This window comes from Taudactylus pleione, unplaced genomic scaffold (genome assembly GCF_031769625.1).
Source record: "Taudactylus pleione unplaced genomic scaffold, aTauple2 ptg000490l, whole genome shotgun sequence".
Taxonomy (NCBI): domain Eukaryota; kingdom Metazoa; phylum Chordata; class Amphibia; order Anura; family Myobatrachidae; genus Taudactylus; species Taudactylus pleione.
In genome coordinates, this window is record NW_028284892.1 from 2,499,562 (window position 1) to 2,520,456 (window position 20,895).

The 20,895-nt window shown below is 44.3% G+C and overlaps 1 protein-coding gene across 1 annotated transcript; it reads left to right on the forward strand.

Annotated features, from left to right (window-relative positions):
- Positions 1-4,546: 4,546 nt before the first annotated feature.
- Positions 4,547-19,804, forward strand: HAPLN2 (hyaluronan and proteoglycan link protein 2). The gene is made up of 6 exons (XM_088449616.1): positions 4,547-4,684; positions 12,479-12,586; positions 13,811-14,164; positions 15,081-15,197; positions 15,280-15,462; positions 18,323-19,804. Exons 2-6 carry the CDS (start codon positions 12,505-12,507, stop codon positions 18,604-18,606), a joined length of 1,020 nt encoding a protein of 339 aa, XP_088305742.1. The 5' UTR covers positions 4,547-4,684; positions 12,479-12,504; the 3' UTR covers positions 18,607-19,804.
- Positions 19,805-20,895: the final 1,091 nt, after the last annotated feature.

Sequence of the window (20,895 nt, forward strand, 5' to 3'; positions counted from 1 at the left end):
CAGTAACACAAAACATACATTGGACCATACATATAACAATGGCCGGTAGCTTGGCCTGTAGAGCAGGAGATGTCTCTATTGCTGGTTTGTCTCTGTCACTTCCTCTTACAGATGATGCTGGGTGAAGCTGGGGAAGTCGAAGCACCGTGTGCGGCACAGGGGGCAAACGTTGTTAATATGAAGCCATCGTCTCAAGCATGGTAAATGGAAGACGTGGCGGCAGAATGGCACGGCAATGTCCTCTCCAAGTTCAAACTGTGAGAGGCAGATGGTACAGGAGTTTCCTGCTTCTCCTTCCCCAGCAGTGCATCTTCTGTAGGTTGGAAAAAGAGGACGAACGACACTCAGCGCGGTGTTCAGTGCAAGGATCTCTACTCGCTGTGCGATTGCTGCATAATCGCTTTCACTTGGTCCATCTCCTGCACTTCCTGATGATGATACTCCTGGGGATGGTCGCCCTGAGTATGGTGCTCCTGATGGTCTTCCTGATGGCGTCCTTCCTGCTGCTGTCCTTTCTGATGGTGTCCTTCCTGCTGATGGCCTCAGGCGCCCTGATCTTAGCCATGATCCAGTGGTCTGGTTTGCTCCAGCTGTAAAGATATTTTATATATTGCAGATATAATAGATAGCCATAGGTAACATATAAAAATCTAATATTTTGACATACAATACAAGTTACAAAAATAACACAATGTATAGATTATTTTAGGATACATATAACTCAAATCAGCTGCAAAAGTATAAGGGGGAGATGTATCAAGCCAATGAGAGAGCTAATGTGGAGCAGTAGCTGATTGTTTGCTTTGGGCATGGGGAAGGAGAACACAGGTAATCTCCAGAGCTCAGCAAGATCTAAGAGGCGTTATTATTATTATTATTATCCTTTATTTATATGGCGCCACAAAGGTTCCGCAGCGCCTTACACAGTACATAAATGAGCACACAAGAAAAACAGTTAATAGTAATACAAAACAATGCAGGACAAGGACAAGGTTATAAACTCAGCTGCAAAACACAAGCAGCAGGACATGAGCAACCAGGTGTTAGGTGCCGTTGTGGGGAGTTAGGAGTAAATGATACTATAAGTAGGGGGAGGAGAAACACGTGAGGATGAGGGCCCTGCTCGTGAGAGCTTACATTCTAAAGGGGAAGGGCAGACAGACAGGGACGACACAGAGGGGTAGATAGTGAAGAAGGAGCATGGAGCAGTGGGTTAGGATATGTGCTGCGGAATGTGTGTGTATAAGATGACCTGATGTTATGTAAAAATTAAGTCATTCATACATCTATCTCTATGATAGAAAATAGATTGTTTGTGTTATTTACATGAGAGATGTACAAAGTAAAGTAGAAGCACTTTAATTTGTGTGTTACATTTTAGCATCTATATACAGCCTGACAAGAAATGCAGCTATTATGGGACTGTCCCGCCATCCTAATACAGTAGTGACTACTTTAGTTCCAGCTGCTGGGTGCTATGCCATGCTCCTGTGAGTGGGTTATCAGTGTAATAACCTGGGGCTCTGCCTCCTGTCGGCCATTAGAGCAGACTCCACTCTCCCCTCATCTTTGCTGAATGTAGGGATAGCCATCAACCATTGATGGTTGCGCAACAGCCGATTGTCTATGATCGATGGAAAGTAGGGTTTTTTTCCCATAGATTGCATGGTACCAATGCAGCATCATCGATGGTGGTGCCCGATGTTGAGAAAACATTGGCGCCGCCAATCCAATTGCTGAGGTCTGTGTATATGCAGCACTCAGTCATCAATGGTGAAACCATCAGCGGTTTCTAATGATGGTTTAAAACCAGCAACCATCGATGGTACAGCCTTCTATGACCATTACTAGCTGAATATAGATTTACTGTGAACTCACCTAACATATTACCCATAATTCCCCTCTCGTATTAGAAAACAATCTGAGGACTGAGCGTTTCCTGATCAGTAACTGAGTAACAGCATGGGAGATGCCCCCAGTAAAACAGTACTCTGACCTAACACCTCCATCATCATTCCTCCCACTTCCTAATACAGCTACTAAAGACTGACAGCCTCATTTATCAATAAGTTTATCACTCAAAACTAGTGATAAATTTCACTGTGTATGATAAATGGTGCTCCAGCCAATCAGCTCCCAACTGTCATTGTTCTAACAGATGACAGTTGGGGGCTGATTGGCTGGATCACCATTTATCATAAAAAGTGAAATTTATTACTAGTTTTGAGTGATAAACCCATTCATAAATGAGGCCCTGAGACTAACATTGTACTTACCGTCATTTCCAATGAGCTGGGCCAACTCCCTCCGGCTCATGGCAGCTGATGATGATGGTCAAAGTGAGGTAAGAGGGTAGATGCTCCAATAATAACAGCACAGATGGGATTGTGCGTTCGGCTCCGGTCAGTGGTAACTTGCTGGTAGTATACAATAGTGTACAAACCAGTTGTCGCTTTTGAGGCCTTTCTCTAGTGCCAGCAACTGTCAACTGAAGAAATGCCAGTGATATGGCCGTGCGCTGGGGCTTTATACCCGGCTCATGCAGCGGGCACCTGACCATGGAGAATGCTGTGTACATATGAACGTGGCATGCGGGTGGCAGTTGGTGATGGCCGTGCGGCACATCAGCTCTCTGCCCCATACCCCACATCATCATCTTCTCACTGATATTACACAGTGACACATGTGGGGAATAAGTGGGAAATGACAGGTTAGTGCTGAGGAGTCATCACACCCAGAACAGGGTGGTTCAGGGCATCTCCTGGCACCATCTCAGTTCTACTGCTGGGCCCAGTGAGCTCAGCTGTCATTGCTGCTGCTGCCATCTCTGCTCCTCCTTTGGTGATCTCTGTGGTAGCAGCTGCCCAACCTGTCTCTGTTTATAGCCAGGAGCCTGATGTTATAGATGTATAAAGCGCCCAGCACACATTTACTCCAAGGTGGAAGAATACCACAAACATAGCCGCACTAAGAGCCTCATTCAGACCCGCTCGCAAGCGGGTCGATGTTGAGGCCCTGCACACGCACAGCAGCCGCACTGCGGGTGCGCAAGCCCTGGAGCGAGAGAAAAATTCTCTCGCTCCGGGGCTCACTACAAAAGGGGCGGCTGTCGATGTTGATCGACAGCTCGCCCCGTTTTGTAGGTGGGGTGGGGGGGGTGGCTGGCCAAACGGAGGCGTTCCTGAAGGAACACCTGCCGTTTGGGGGCAGCCCCACTGACATCACTCGTGATGTCAGTGGTGAGCTTTCGGCTCTATTAGAGCCGAAAGCTCACTGGGGCTTGCGGCAGATGAGACCCTACCACAAGGGTCTCGTCGCAAGCCCCGATGGGTGCAAGGGAGGCAGGCCCAGATGGTTGTTTAAGCTCTGGCTGGGCGGCCATCAAGAGGGGGTGCCCGGGGCATGTCCCCCCGGTGACTCCCCCTTAATCCAACTGTGCATGACCCAATGTCCACTGGGCCCTAGGCAGAAGCCTAAGTTGACTAATGGATGATCTGGCTCTGGGACGGGCATAGTGAGTGCCCATAAGGGGAACACTGCCCAAAAAAAATACAGGCAGCAAAAGGTGCATAGAAAAGCAGACCAGTTCTAGAAGGGCCAGAACGTGCCAATGTTCCTATCACAGGCCCGTCTCTTCTGGGGAGGAGGGTTTGAAACAATGTATCCACCATGTCATCCCCCCACCCCGTCCCCCGGTGCCTATTTTGCTATCAACTCTGCATTGGCCGATGAGTCAACTGATATTGTGGCCCTTCTGTGTTGTGTGTATTGGATAATTTTTAGTTTGTTTGTGCAGGTGGCAGGGGGGAGCTGGTGGTGAGCGGGGCAATGGAGGTTTGGGGAAAGCCAGGTAACTGATGCTGGACATTTTCCATGGTCTGTGCAGGAGGAGTCCTGTGATGTACAGTGACACACACCTGATTGCCCCGTGTGTCTGCTTCATACATGAGCCTCACTGACTGTTATATCAGCTGAGAGATCTATCACAATATCTCATCTGCAATGGATAATTAAAAATAGCAGAAAGGAAACAGTCTCGGCCACCTGGGACAGACAGGCTGATTGGGCTCCAGAGTTCCCAGTGGGCCAGTTTAGTGCTGACTGCCACATTCCTATCCTTCCCATTGATCTCGGCCCTATGTAGGCGGTAGAGTTTGCAGGTGCATAATGTTAATTAGATATCATTCCCGGGGAACGAGACACCCAAAGGTTATTCCGAACAGTGAGACTCTGTCTGCCTGGCTGTGCAGGGCAGAGAGATGGGCGAAGGCTTATATTCCAGAGGTGTCTAGATCCTCCATCCACATGTTGACATTTTCTCCCAAAGTCAGAGACTCTGCATCATCGACACAAGACAGTCCAGGCATTGACAAGCTGCGCCCGGCACAGAACAATGGCAGATTGTGTCCCGCGGACGTTTTTATGAGTTTACAGGGGAAGTGACTGACAGGCACACAAACTGTTTACTGACTCCACAACAGAAGGGCAGCTGGAACAGAGACGCCCGCTATCTCAGGGAGGGGGGGGGGGGGGGGGGTTAGGAGGTGTCACTTTCCTAACATCCAGGACCAGGGTTCCAGCAGGTCATTGACTAGTTCATGATGTCTGTGACTATTTGGTGGTGCCCAATACATTACGGTGGTGGTGAGTAGGATGGCAGAGCCCATAGGATCATTCTAGTAAGGTGAGAACTACTATTACATGTGTGTCTGGTTGTACTGATATGTATATGGAATTCTTGGGGTTTTCCGGATAAAGGTATACACGCACACACACACACAATACACCTGATTGTAATAATGCACCTGCATTATTACAATCAGTAGCAATAAAGTGCATATTCTCTTAATGCAAACTGATCTTTTCAACCTATACCTTTGCATCACATTTTATTTTATGTGCTAATAATTGGCAGATTGACAAGGTCTCTGCAGAACATTGCACTGTTGCAAATTACCCTTCAGAGATGCATATAATGTATTATACAGAACGTCTCAAACACTGTCGTCACAATCAGTCCCACAACTGGATGTATTCTGAGGATCAGCAGTCTTACGGAGAACTCCTTTCCTGCAGATATATAATTACTGGACTTCAGTTCTGCTTTTATCATGTTTGCTCTATGGGGTCCAATTAGGTCCTGCGAGCCATTCTCACAGCGAACTCGCACCCTGAATTACATTTGTAATCTCATTCCAAGCGCATTGATTTTCCAGAGGACATTTGCGGGTTTTTTCGTGCGCACCCCCTCAGCAGGAGAAAAGGAGGGAAGAATCTTTATTTATGCCGATGTTTATCCAGTTGAACGATTATTTGTAATCCGTGCATGCGCCTGGAGTCGCACTGCGCTTGCGTCGTTTCATTACCGTCGTCGGTCACAGGATTTGCCCGCAGTGTGATTGACAGTCCGGGAGAGTTTGGGTGAAGTAATGGAGGAATGGCGGCAAAAATGCAGGCATGTCGCAACCATTTGGTAAGGTGGGGTGTCGCAGACTGCGATTGCATTCCCATACACAGTAAAAATGGCTACAGCGCCTCATTTCCAGTGGCCATTTTGAATAACTATAGGGTTACTCAGAACTCTGATAATTGGCTGATCTGCGGCCGCTGCTGCGTCTTTGTACACAATTGTTTCGGCTACAACATTTGCATTTTTAGGACATCCGCTGCGTACAAATTCGCATCTGCAGACATCTCACAATCAGGCCCACAGTGCAAAAACTCTGGTACACCCCATCCAATGCATAGTCAGGTACTTGTAGAGGTTTAAATAGCATAATTTGATCAATAAAGACATGTCAGTTTTCAGGTGAATTTCTCTAAAAAGCTCAATATGTGGAGGTGTAAATTATGTGGGACAGGTATCTAGTGGTGTACATGATGTGGGACAGGTATGTGGAGGTGTAAATGATTATGGACAGGTATCTAGGGGTGTACATGATGTGGGACAGGTATGTGGAGGTGTAAATGATTATGGACAGGTATCTAGGGGTGTACATGATGTGGGACAGGTATGTGGAGGTGTAAATGATGTAGGACAGGTATGTGGAGGTGTAAATGATGTAGGGCAGGTATGGGAAGGTGTAAATGATGTAGGACAGGTATGTGGAGGTGTAAATGATGGAGGACATGTATGTGGGGGTGTAAATGACGTGGGACAGGTATGGGGAGGTGTAAATGGTGTAGGACAGGTATGTGGAGGTGTAAGTGATGTGGGACAGTATGTGGAGATGTAAATGATGTGGGAAAGGTATGTGGAGGTATAAATGATGTAGGACAGGTATGGGGAGGTGTAAATGATGTAGGACAGGTATGTGGAGGTGTAAATGATGTAGGACAGGTATGTGGAGGTGTAAATGATGTGGGACAGGTGTGTGGGGGTGTAAATGACGTGGGACAGGTATGGGGAGGTGTAAATGGTGTAGGACAGGTATGTGGAGATGTAAATGATGTAGGACAGGTATGTGGAGGTGTAAATGATGTAGGACAGGTATGGGGAGGTGTAAATGATGTGGGACAGGTATGTGGAGGTGTAAATAATGTGGAACAGGTATGTGGAGGTGTAAATTCTGTGTGACAGGTATGTGGAGGTGTAAATGATGTAGGACATGTATGGGGAGGTGTAAATGATGTGGAACAGGTATGTGAGGTGTAAATTATGTAGGACAGGAATGTGGAGGTGTACAGGATGTAGGACAGGTATGTGGAGATGTAAATGATGTAGGACAGTTATGGGGAGGTGTAAATAATGTGGGACAGGTATGTGGAGGTGTAAATGATGTGGAACAGGTATGTGGAGGTGTAAATGATGTAGACAGGTATGTGGAGGTGTAAGTGATGTGGGACAGGTACGGGGAGGTGTAAATGATGTGGGACAGGTACGTGGAGGTGTAAATGATGTAGGACAGGTATGTGGAGATGTAAGTGATGTGGGACAGGTATGGGGAGGTGTACATGATGTGGGACAGGTATGTGGAGGTGTACATGATGTGGGGCAGGTATGTGGAGGTGTAAATAATGTGGAACAGGTATATAGAGGTGTAAATTATGAGGGACAGGTATGTGGAGCTGTAAATGATGCGGAACAGGTATGGGGAGGTGTAAATGATGTGGGACAGGTATGTGGATGTGTAAATGATGTGGGACAGGTATGTGGAGGTGTAAGTGATGTGGGACAGGTATGGGGAGGTGTAAATGATGTGGGACAGGTATGTGGAGGTGTAAATGATGTAGACAGGTATGTGGAGGTGTAAGTGATGTGGGACAGGTATGGGGAGGTGTAAATGATGTGGGACAGGTATGTGGAGGTGTACATGATTTGGGGCAGGTATGTGGAGGTGTAAATAATGTGGAACAGGTATGTAGAGGTGTAAATTATGTGGGACAGGTATGTGGAGCTGTAAATGATGCGGGACAGGTATGGGGAGGTGTAAATGATGTGGGACAGGTATGTAGAGGTGTAAATTATGTGGGACAGGTATGTGGAGCTGTAAATGATGCGGAACAGGTATGGGGAGGTGTAAATGATGTGGGACAGGTATGGGGAGGTGTAAATGATGTAGACAGGTATGTGGAGGTGTAAGTGATGTGGGACAGGTATGGGGAGGTGTAAATGATGTGGGACAGGTATGTGGAGGTGTAAATGATGTAGACAGGTATGTGGAGGTGTAAGTGATGTGGGACAGGTATGTGGAGGTGTAATGATGCGGCACAGGTATGGGGAAGAGTAATGATGGGAGAAGGGTTTTTGAACGCCAAAATGCTGGAAAGACTTAATTTGCTGAAAAACGCTTGCTATCATTTTTCAACCATTAATAAAAAGTGCAAAAATCAGCCTTGTGACACCTTTCAGAAATCTCCAGCAAATTCCTTATGGCCACTAACAGCCTTCTATGCGGTCCTACTATCTCATTTGTCACTAGCAGCCTTCTATATGGTCCTGCTATCTCATTTATCACTAACAGCCTTCTATATGGTCCTACTATCTCATTTGTCACTAGCAGCCTTCTATATGGTCCTGCTATCTCATTTGTCACTAGCAGCCTTCTATATGGTCCTGCTATCTCATTTGTCACTAACAGCCTTCTATATGGTCCTACTATCTCATTTGTCACTAACAGCCTTCTATATGGTCCTGCTATCTCATTTGTCACTAACAGCCTTCTATATGGTCCTGCTATCTCATTTGTCACTAACAGCCTTCTATATGGTCCTGCTATCTCATTTGTCACTAACAGCCTTCTATATGGTCCTACTATCTCATTTATCACTAGCAGCCTTCTATATGGTCCTGCTATCTCATTTGTCACTAACAGCCTTCTATATGGTCCTGCTATCTCATTTTTCACTAACAGCCTTCTATATGGTCCTGCTATCTCATTTGTCACTAACAGCCTTCTATATGGTCCTGCTATCTCATTTGTCACTAACAGCCTTCTATATGGTCCTGCTATCTCATTTGTCACTAACAGACTTCTATATGGTCCTGCTATCTCATTTGTCACTAACAGCCTTCTATATGGTCCTGCTATCTCATTTGTCACTAACAGCCTTCTATATGGTCCTGCTATCTCATTTGTCACTAACAGCCTTCTATATGGTCCTGCTATCTCATTTGTCACTAACAGCCTTCTATATGGTCCTGCTATCTCAGTTGTCACTAATAGCCTTCTATATGGTCCTGCTATCTCAGTTGTCACTAATAGCCTTCTATATGGTCCTGCTATCTCAGTTGTCACTTTTTGTAGGACCAGGATGGTTTCCGCACTTTTCATGCACTTCTTCCAGGTCGAATTTTGTAGACTCGCAGCGACTACCGCAAACAACTAATTCTATTTGGTTCTTGTATTTCTCGTTCTTATTTGGTGTATGTGAGTTTCATGAAATAAACTTGCTTTTACAAACTCGCACCTACAGTAATTGTATTAACCCCTATGGATATATCTGTAAGGCTATCAAAACAGAAATACAACATTATTGTATCAGTTGTGCCTCTAAAGCTGGGTGAACACTATGTGATCCGTCTTACCATATATTATTCTGACATGGATCGGAACAATATATTGTGCAGCCCGTATAGTGTGCATACCCGATCCGTGTGTGCCCGCGGGTCATTCATCACTTCGTCCCATCTGATATGCAGCACAGCAGATGGGATGACGTGATGAACGACACATGCAGCATGGAACGACGCAGTGCGTCTGTCGTACACAGCATCGTGCAGTGTGATTGGACGGTGCGATGTTACGTTCCATCGTGTTGTCCCATCAGCTGGGTACACATTAGCATAGTGTGTACCCAGGTTTAGACAGAGGTACAAGTATTTAATTTCCTTACAAGAAGAGATCTATATGTTCTATACATTTATTGGCTTGTAAATTTGTCACCCAGAACCTTGTAGAATATATATTTACACGGGTTGGGTACGGAATCCCGACCCAACTAGGTAAGTACCCCAACCCTCCCCTCCCACACCGTAACCCTATCTCTTCCCCCCTACCTCCTACGCAGCCTAACCCTCCCCCTAGGGCCGGCAGTCGGGATTTTAGTGCCGGGTTTCCAAATGCTGTCTAGATTCTGGTGGCGGTATTTTGACCGCCGAGATGCTGACCACTTCCCATTTGCACAGCCCCTTCAGTCATATGGATCTGCCGGATAAGCCAACCAGAAACACTGATTTACAGGACTCTATATTCAAAACCTGAAACATGTGCTCTCACTCCTGGATAAAGTATTTGTGGTATTGTCTCATTAATGATATTTGATGAATGTCAGATGTCACCCATGCCGTATATTGTAATGATATTGAGATAGAGGTTCTGATAATCAGATATATATGCTTGCTGATTGTTGTAATTATACATATATATATATAATATACATATATATATATATATATATATTTCTTTTTTTTTAATTGAAGCACTGTGCACAATATACAGAAAAACAATATAACAAATAAAGACAATATTTGTTACATATCAATTCAATAACTGGTATCAGAATCAAAAGCAAAATAGTTTAAAATCAGCACAATAATAACATATATTCACAACAATGAGATGAATATAAATAATCAAATCCGTCTATCACCTTAAATCAATGCTCCCAATAAGACCTTCACTACAATCTTTGTCAAAAAATGAGAGGTGAGAGTCATGAGACGAGACCGAGAACCCAGCGCATCCCCCCAGATATAGAATGACAAATGGATATTAACATGTCCCCTTATTCCGATGTTAATATAGTCACAGACACATATTGTATATAATAGTACATTAATATTCTCCACTATAATCTGGCTTTAGGATTCCAGAGTGATATTATTATTTATTTATGTTTATTTTTTGCATTAGAAAATTGCTGCTTGTTATTTTTCTTTTTTGTTTACTGATGATCCAGGAAAATGTTACATTTTTATTCTATAGAACTTGTCATCAATTGTATTTTAAAATGGGTTTTTCCACTTTTTTTTATTATTGTTTATATCTCCCATCATCAACACAAATTATTTTAGTAGAAGACATAGACATGCTGATCTTGTAACCTCGGCGAATCTCTGACAGCTATGTGATCCCTCTGTAAGGACCCACAGTCCTGGATGTTAGATGTTATATCATTCACTGGACACCCTGTGTTCCGTCCTCCCTACATTCTCCTGCCGGCTGTGGCTGAATATTGCATGTGCTGCACTACGCTCAGTGTGTAATCTAGGCCTGATTCAGACCCGGTCGCGAGTGGTGAGCGCTCGCAACCGGGTTGATGGTGGCCCACTGGGCATGCGCACGAGGGAGCCGGCTCCGTCGTGCGCATGCGCGAGACCCAGATAGCGACGGGCAAACCGTCGTTCCGGGTCTCGCACCAAAGGGGGCGTGCTGTCGATGTTGAGTGACAGCTCGCCCCCTTTGGTGGGCGGGCCGGGGGGAGTGGCTGCCCAAACGGAGGCGTTCCCATGTGAACGCCTACCGTTTGGGGCCGGCCCCACTGACTATACAAGTGATGTCAGTGGAGAGATTCCGGTTCTGTTAGAGCTGAAATCTCTCTGGGGCTTGCGGCCACGAGACCCTACCACAAGGGTCTCATCGCAAACCCGATGGTCGCGATGGACTTGACCATGGCGACCATCTTCCTGGCCGCTCGCTGTAGCTGTGGGTGGTCACCCACAGCTATGCAAGCGGCCAGGACGCCGTTCTAAAAAAAAAAAAGACCGTCCCTGATTTAGAGCGAGCGCTCTGTCAGAACGTCCGGCTCTGAATCAGGGCCTCTGTCTGAGGTGAATGACTGATGTAAGAAGATGAGACACCCACATGTTATTTATCTGGCTCTGGTTCTTTTTTTCTGTTTATTGCCAGCTGCACAGTACAACTTCCCCTTCACATAGAGCCACTTCTCCTGTTACCGTATGTGTGCTGCCGTATGCGATAACTGCGCAATGCACTGCTTTTATTTTGTACACTGTACCTGCATATTACAACGCCCTCTATTAACATAGGGAAACCAACAATTTATAGTGACTGATTGAACTCATTTCCCAAACTCTGCACCCACAATATCATCACCTTAGAGATTAGTAAAGTCCCAGCACTTCTCTTATATTGGATTATAACACTGGCTATGATAGCTGTATGTAACAGGTGGCAGGACAGTGCGGGTTGGTGATATGTGGGGTTGTGATATGTAAAATGAATACCAAAATGTTGACAGATTGAGAATGTCAATCGAATTCAGTCGACAAGCAATATCCTGACATTCACAAATGTAGACATGGTTAACATGTCAACATTCTTATTGATATAACAATAATGTTGGCAAACCGTTTTTTTCCCCCTCATATTTTCGCCTAACCCTATAATAACACATTCTGTCGATACTCTGGTGTCGACATTTTCATTGTTGACTTCATGAACATTTCAACAATGTCGACATTTGTGAATGCCGACATTGTTTTAAATTATATTGTCGGCCTTATGTCCATCTTGACATCCTGGTGTCGACATTCTGACTGTCAATATTCTAAATGTCGACACTATGACTGGATCTCAGAAACGCACAACCTATAATTTCTGTCAAATGCTGTAACTATAATAAGTCATTGCCAAGACCCCGGGAATGGTGGCCGCTAGCAACGGATCGCTGTGTAAGTATGGTTACAGTCTTCTAGTAATGAGGAATAGTAATAAAAAAATAATAAATATAGTCCTACTTCTCTATAATTTGTCTTATTTACTACAAAGATGAACATTTACCTCACATAATAAAAACAAGTAGTGGGGTCTTCTTTTACCCCGTAGCAATGAATTTGTGATTACCTCATTTAAAATTGTAAAATAATTGTACATGTGCTAAATTTGCAGACACATTTTGTAGGCTGAAGTTAAGAACATCCAAATGCTTTAAAATGTCATTGTGGAAAATCATTGCAAAGTCTTAGCTGATCGTTAGGATTCCGCCCTGATTGCCGTCATTCCATCTTTCTCAGACAAATACAGAGCGCACTCCCCGAGGATGACAGGACTCTGCGTATTACTGCTTCTGCTGTTTTCTCCTGTCTCCTGCCAGGACCATCGCAATGCCGACCGGAATCAAGGTCTCACAATGTGGGGTTTACTTCTTGTATGGGACAAAAATAATCAAACAATCTAAGGACAGGGTTGGTAAATAATTGGTTCTAGGTAGATAAGAAAGTAAATCGCATGAAATGGGTTTTATATTTATTAATAACTTTAATTTATTACTGAGTATTATGTTTGTTTTTAAACTGGTATCCACCTTCAGATTGCTTTATTGGCTTCTATGTGCTAAATATATATGTTGCATTCTCTTTTGGGCTAATTTCTGCACTTTTGAACAGTGTCTTCGTAATATCATAGGCCCTCATTCAGAGCCGCTCGCTATTTGCGGTCGTTCATTTTCTAAATAGGGGTGGCTATTCAAATGAACCGTTCGCACTTTGCGGTCTGTTCACGCCTCTAAGTCTGAACGAGCGAGCAAAACATGCGAACGTAAATTTAAAAAATACGCCCCCTGGCCGCTCGCACCATACGTCATGTCCGCTATTTATTAGATTAATCGAGTACATAGACCAGCGTATGAACTGCTCGCTATTCTTGTGGTTGGTTTTTTCAACCACTATTTTGCGAGCAGTTCTGAGTTAAAAAAAACCAAGTGACGTGGTCAATGACGGTGCTGGATTAATTATGCACTCCCTTAAAACGCCCGTTTTGACCTTTAAGCACACCTGCGATCGGATTTCCACTCCCCGTTTTCAAGCACCTTCCCCTGTTACCACCCACATACGCCTCATTCTGTCACTCAAATTATCAGGCATTTGCTATTTTGCGAGCACATGAATTTCGACCGCACTGACTGGTTCGCGCATGCATAGAACGATCCGTACGCATGCGCAGTTGGGCAAACATCGCTCGGAGCGAACGAGCTGCCGCTTACGAGTGGCTCTGAATCAGGCCCTTAGTTGTTTATTTTTACAGCCTTAAACCTAAGGGACATCCTGATTTCTTATAGAATTGTTCATTAGAATATTGATTCGGTCCCAAAATGGTTGCATCCACCCTGAGGTGTATATTTACTAAAGTGCGAGTTTATAGAAGTACAGATGTTGCCCATAGCAACCAATCAGATTCTACTTATCATTTATCTAACACCTTTTAAAAGACAATAGCTAGAATCTGGTTGCTATGGGCAACACCTCCACTACTATAAATCCGCTCCTTAGTAAATATACCCCTGACTGCAGGTTACAGGTCCACTTTAAGGTTAGGAACATAATATTATGAAACTTATTGTCCTCCAGATTATACTCCTGGAACACATTATTTATTGAACCCAATCCACGGCGTGATTCACAGCTCAAGAGGTGCCAATGTGACCCTGCCCTGCATCTTGCGGAGACGCCCCAGGAGCTACAAGGTAAAATGGAGCAAGGTGAACCCTGAAGATCCCCTGGAGAACCTCATCGTCATCTCCAACGGTCAGCACCACAAGAAGTACGATAAGCTGAAAGGCCGGGCCCGCCTCAGACGCAGCCACCGGCTGGACGCCTCCCTGATCATCACCAATGTGGCGCTAGAAGATGAGGGCAGATATAAGTGTGAACTAGTGAACGGATTGGAAGATCAGAGCTTGACGTTATCATTAGAACTAGAGGGTAATTTTACACATTTCAAATAAGATCCCTACTAAAAAAAAATGTGCCCAAATATCTGATTGCAAGACTTGCAGCATTGTATCAACAAAGTAAAAAACAACAATGGTGAGGGAAGCCTGCCAAGTCCCAATATCCCACTAAGGGGCCTATTTATCATTAAATATTTGCGGCACATTGTGCGTCCCACCTGAACCATGCTCCACTGCACGCTGCAAGATGGTACTTTGGGAGGGGGTGGGTGGGTATTGCCCCACATCATCACCAGAGAAGAAACAGAGAAGATTTACAGAAACTGAAAGGAACCCTAAGGTAGGGAAAGTACAGAGAGATGCTGAGGAGAACCGGGTAAGGGAAGGTGGGGCCTGGTCCGCCCCGCACAGGCCACGGCTCAGACTACGGTTTTCTAACATTTTCTTGGTTAAATCTCCAGCCAACATGTAGATAGGTTAGAAATAAATTTATTATGGGGATATACTGTATTTACACCATAAGGCAGAAAAAATTTTTAATAATGGAAATGTACAAATCTTCTAATTACCATTTAATGATTTATGTTTTATTACATTTCATGGGAATTCCCTCATAGGTTTAGTTCTATCAATGTTATACATGTGGCCACATACTGATTGGAAATCCCTTACACTATAAAACAATGGAAACAAAGAGGCATGAAGGAGATAAAGACTGATAAAATAATTATCTGACCCTAGGCGAAGACACCTACACCTTAAATATATATATATATATATATATATATATATATATTAATGGCAATTCAATGTCATACAACGTACGCTTAAAAGGGAATGTCTGTTCAACGGAAACGCTCTATATTAGGCCTAATAAGCCTATGAATCAGTGTTACTGTTAGGTCTTTGTGCTCCTTGATAGAATTTTTTTTTCCCACCAATTTTAGGAGTAGTGTTTCCATATCAGTCCAAAGGGGGGCGCTACCATTTTAATTACATCGAGGCAAATCAAGTTTGTGAGGAGCAAGATGGAAGGTTGGCCACTTTCTCACAGCTATACCAAGGTAAGGGAGAAGTTGCCTTGTCTCCATCTGCTAGACTGGAGATATAATATAAAGTTGTAAACAAGTGTTATCTTTTTCCCAGCATGGACGGACGGTCTTGATTGGTGCAATGCCGGATGGCTGCTGGAGGGGAGTGTTCATTATCCGGTCATTGTACCACGGGAACCATGTGGGGGGAACCTACCTCCCGGAATACGCAGCTATGGCCCCAAAGACAAACTAAAGGACAGATATGACGCCTTCTGCTTCACCTCGGCTCTTACAGGTACTCTATGTAATAATAGCTGTAATTAATGGGTAGTAAATTAGATGGAAGATTTTTTATATATATATATACTGATCAAACAGAATAGCATATCTTGCAGGTATTTGTTATATTTTAGTCACTGTCCCCAATCTTTATAGCCTGCAGTGATTAAACACTACCACAAGATGGCACTAACTAGCTTAATTGAAACTTTTTATAATGTCCCACCCCCCTTTTCCTTCCACCACTATTTTGCAAGCCTTCAAATAAAGATGTGAGCTGTGGGCATAGGGGTAACTGTAATCTAAAGACCAGTAGCTTGTAGAAGACTTTTATTATTTTATTATGTTAAAGATATTGTTACACAGTTGTTGAGCTGTAACATATTGAAGGGCATTATAGAAAAGTGGAGTGAACGCAGAATGGAGTAAACCCACATTAAATATTTGTTAATTGAACTCCAAGTACTTAAAAAAAAAAAAAAAGCTCCAATGCATGCAGAGCTCACCGGGGGCGTGCAGTGGGAGGGGCCCATGCTTAGCTGTATGTCCTGTCACCGCAAAGGCCTGGCCAGCCATCAGAGAGGACAATAGCCAGCTGCAGACAACAGACTTTACAGTGTGGTGAATACACCATAGTCCAGGGAATGCCACATAATGTAACACATGTATAATAATAAAGCCTACATATACACCACATTAATGCACTCTAGCATTCCTGCTAGGCTGTTTCAGCGGGGCACTACACCCTGCGCGATTGTGACGAAAAGCTCCCTGCCATTATAGAGGCGCCCCATTGATCACCGCACCCCTCCCTGTCCCGCTGTACCCCCATACAGACAGCAGTGTCCCGCGGAGAGGAAAAGTTGTGGATGAACACTCACTGCCGGGTGAATAGATGCCATGCGCATGTCATCTGTTCACAGTGCGGGCAGAGTTTGGGGGCATCCTAGGTTCTCTGTGAGCACCAGGCACACCCCCTAGAGTGATGGAAAGGAGACATGTCATGAGTCCACGCCCCCTCACAGGGAGGTCATGCCCCCTTTTCAGGCATGTACCATGCACTCTCTTATGATTGGCACCCTGCCCTACTTAAAACCTAGACTGAACACTATGCTCTACATATGTTAACAGATCTCTGTGCACACAGGCAGTGTCTAAGGGGGAGATGTACTTAGCCATGGAGAGAGATGAAGTACCAACCAATCAGCTCCTGTCACTTTACAGGCTGTGTTTGAAAAATGACAGTTAGGAGCCAGTCGGTTGATACTTTACATTCTACAAGGCTTAGTACATCTACCACTAAAACTGAATGAGAACAGCATTAGGTCTAGTAAAGGCCAATACATACCAGTGAATTATCTATTACTACCATTGGGATGACTTAAGTGCTGGTTACATTTTTACAACTACAGTCTTAGGGCCTGATTCAGACCCACTCGCGAGCGGCTGTCCGCTCGAAGTGGGTCGATGGTGTGCACTGCGCATGCGCACGACGGAGGGAGCTCCGTCATGCGCATGCGCGAGACGCGTCGAGCGAAGGACTTTCCTTCGCTCGTTGTGTCTGATCAAAGGGGGAGTGCTGTCGATGTTGATTGACAGCATGCCCCCTTTGGTGGGCGTGCCGGGGGCGTGCCTCCCAGACGGGGGTGTTCCCAAGGGAACGCCTACCGTCAGAAGCCGGCCCCACTGACATCACTAGTGATGTCAGTGGGAGTGATTTTGGCTCTGATAGAGCCAAACTCACTCCGGGCCTTGCGGTTGAGAAACTCAACCGCAGGCTTCGGCTCGCAGTGGCGATGGTCGCGATGGTCAAGACCATCGCGACCATCATCCTGCACGCTCGTATATGCTGTGGGTGGTGACCCACAGCTATACGAGCGTCCAGGAGGACGCTCCATAATTATGGAGGTGGGCCCTGATTCAGAGCGAGCGCTCTGGCCAGAGCGTCCGGCTCTGAATCAGGGCCTTAGTTTGCAATATGCTATATTTTATATGGTATTTTCACACAAGAAAACATTAGATCTGGTTAAGCCAACTGCTAATTTTGATGGGCAGGAGGGCGACTCTTGGTGTAGTTTCTATAGAAACAAACCAAGCACCCAATGTCCATCCTCTACCAGGTAACTGATCCTCTAATAGAATAATAATAATGTATAATTCAAGTGCATGGTCTGGAACCTGATCCCTGGAGGAAGAGGGGTGTGGCCCTCAGGCAGTGGGGACCCCCAGGGATTTCCCCTGCACCACTGTGGGCTAGTCTGACCCTGAGAATGGGTAAGGTACAGAATCCGAGCTCAGTTACTTATGGGATGATTGGATGTCTGGATTGAGGGGAGTAGCACCCCAAAATTAAACATAATGGGAACAACACATTTAGATGCTTTAAACACAACTATTAGATAGTCCCTAGAAGAATAGTAACATACACAATAGTTCACTGTATCCTGCTTGTTTAATAATCTCTGAATCACCTGAGGTCTACAGTGAAACGCGTCAGTACAGGTTTTTATTTGGAATCAACTTTGCTTGTTTTAGCATATTGTAGTGAAGTGGAAATAGTTTCTTTAACATTCACCTACCTTAACACCAGCAATCACTAACCCTAGCAACAAAGTGTGTACCATCAAATGTTAATCTCTAACATTGAGGCTTCTGATTGGTTCTCCATATAGCCCCCCTGCAGCCAAAAAAAGTTAATTACGTTAGATGGTAGCAGAGCTAAATTTTACTAATGTCAACATTGAGCACATTTGCCTTTTTTGTTTTCATACTACTGCAATTTGTTTAGAATGGTCTCCATTAAACTAAAAGAGAGCAAACATCTTTATCTCCCCCGTTCCCCCACCTACAAATCCAATAACATGCCATGTTTGCAGGACGTGTCTACTTTGTTCACGGTCCGATGAACTTCAGAGAAGCTTCTGATGCTTGCCAGTCCCGCAAAGCCAAGGTTGCAAAGGTCGGACATTTGTACGCTGCATGGAAATTCTTTGGTCTGGATCATTGTGATGGAGGCTGGTTATCGGACGGTAGTGTCCGTTTTCCAATCGCGGAGCCACGGCAGCGGTGTGGAGGACTACCGGATCCAGGAGTGAGGAGTTTTGGTTTCCCCAATCAGGAGGAAAGACTGTACGGCGTGTATTGTTATACCCCAACTTAGGGCCTTTACACCAGTAGAGGTCACCTGCTAAAACTGGAGATGGACAGGACTCCAAGCTTCTTTCTGAGTGGACAACAGTTAACAACAAAATGGAGGCCGATGACCAACATACGGAACAAGGGATTAGGCCAGTGGAGATAAACCCGGATTCTTTTATATCATAATGTTTCAGCATGTCTATGTCTGAGGTCTGGTAGAACATTGGGTTGGGACTTGCCGACTTTTTATTATCTTTATCTGTAGAGGATGAATAGAGTCCTCCCAATGACTGTGTTTTCCCGATGGCACAGTAACCAGCTTTTATAATAACACTGCAATAAGTTACAGTGTAGCACAACACAATATAACATTTCAGCACAATAACTTAGATATGCGATGATTGGATAGTATGGTCAGGAATTAGTATTTATTCGTACATACAGTGTAAGTTGTGGGCAAAACATTTGTTTAATACGGAGAAGCATTTGTTACCACAGTCTTCCCACAGCCCAGTTCATGTATGAGTGTATACATAAGCTAGAACCGAAGCTTTGTTAGTACTGCTTTTTAATTAAATCTCTTATTTCCCCTCATATAATTAATTGTCAGCCCCCTACAAGCCAAATGCAGCTGCCATGAGGTAGCAATGGTGCCGTGCCCAGATGAAGATGCCTGGAACCATGAACACGTTAATTTCCTAGAGGTTGTTGTAGATTGTTGATGTGATTCAGTGACCAGCAGAGGGCAGTGCAGCTACTTGGTGAGAGACAAATGCAGAAATGACAGATAATATAAGTTACCATAATTTAGACATTCTTTACCCTTATGAATCTTACATGGAGCTTTAACATGTGTTTTTTTTTTTTTTATTAAATAGCTTTACATTCTTACTGTTATGCTTTTGCTCAGGACCAATTGCTGCCAGTGTTACCCTCTTGTATTTCATACATTGTTGACAGTATTATTAGTGCACTGTTACACAGTATACCTCTCATAGTGACTGTTCCTTTTATTTCACTCACCGCCCCCCGCTATCGCTATAGGTGAGCCCAGGTGACTGCATCTGGCATATTCTACTGATGGTTGATGGGAAAACAGACTTTGGACTTGTTGCTCCTTCTTTATCTACTGTGCAACTCATTACTGGTATCTCTATTATTACAGCTGTTGTTAATTAATAATTAAATAATAGTTTGAAAAAAGTTTTTACATTAAAATAAATGGCTCAGTTGTGTGATTGGCAACTAGTCAAGACAATGCAGGGGTGAGAGTTTTATTGCCCTACTACATCTGCAAATGGATTGTTAGAATTATTAGACATGAGAAAATACCAGTGATGATTAGGAACCCTGCCATACTACCTCTTGTCCCACAAGGTGTCACAGTTTCTACTGCAATCCAGGGGCTACCAGTGATTCCTAAACTGCGCCATGGCACCCTGGGGTGCCTCAGGACACTTGCTGGAGTGCCTCAAACTGGTGGTCCAGCACCAAATAAAATTAGTTATGATCAATGTAATGTAAATATGTGGACAAACAGAAGCGCAAACCTGTCCAACACCACATAACTGACCCTAAAGATGACAGGTAAGCACAATTTAGTTCCCTTTAATACAGTGGTCCTCAAACTCATTCCTCAGGACCCCACACAGGTCACGTTTTCCAGGTCACCCAGCAGGTGCACAGGTGTACTCATTACTCACATACACATTTTAAGAGCTCCACTGGTGGAGCTAATTATTTCACTTGTGATTCTGTGAGGAGACCTGGAAAACATGCACTGTTTGGGGTCCTGAGGACCGAGTTTGAGAACCTGTGTGTTACTACTTTACAGTTTTTTCAGAATTTTCTCAATAACAAACTTTTGGCGTAGGGGTGCCATGAGAACATTGCTGATACACTAGGGCGCCGTGATTCAAAGAAGTTTGGGAACCTCTTGCCTACACTATAATAGATTTAGAAGCTTTTTTATGCATCAATGCTATGGTTTACCACATACTGTAGAAAAGATTTCCTAGTGTCCTTGCAATAAAGCATTTTTGATTAACAAAGGTGTTATATATATATGTATATATATATATATTTTTTTTAATAAAAATCCATTACAGCAGCATCCTGAAAATTTCTGATACAGATCAAAGGTGAGAATGCAGTAATTTTATTTACTATGACATAACTGTCCCTGTGTATGATACAACCCATCCACAAGGAGCATTTCTGCAAGGCAAGTCTGTCTAGCTGTCAGTCACTCTGTGCCTGCTGTGGGGTAGGTGCCTGCCTCCTAAAATGGTAACCTCCTGCAAAAGGAGTC

Excerpts from the sequence above, each read along its gene's own strand:
- HAPLN2 (XM_088449616.1), top strand. The coding sequence starts at position 12,505 with ATGACAGGACTCTGCGTATTACTGCTTCTGCTGTTTTCTCCTGTCTCC. Across the intron at positions 12,587-13,810 it reads CAATGCCGACCGGAATCAAG|ATTATACTCCTGGAACACAT; the intron begins GTCTCACAATGT and ends ATTGTCCTCCAG. Across the intron at positions 15,463-18,322 it reads CTTCACCTCGGCTCTTACAG|GACGTGTCTACTTTGTTCAC; the intron begins GTACTCTATGTA and ends CCATGTTTGCAG.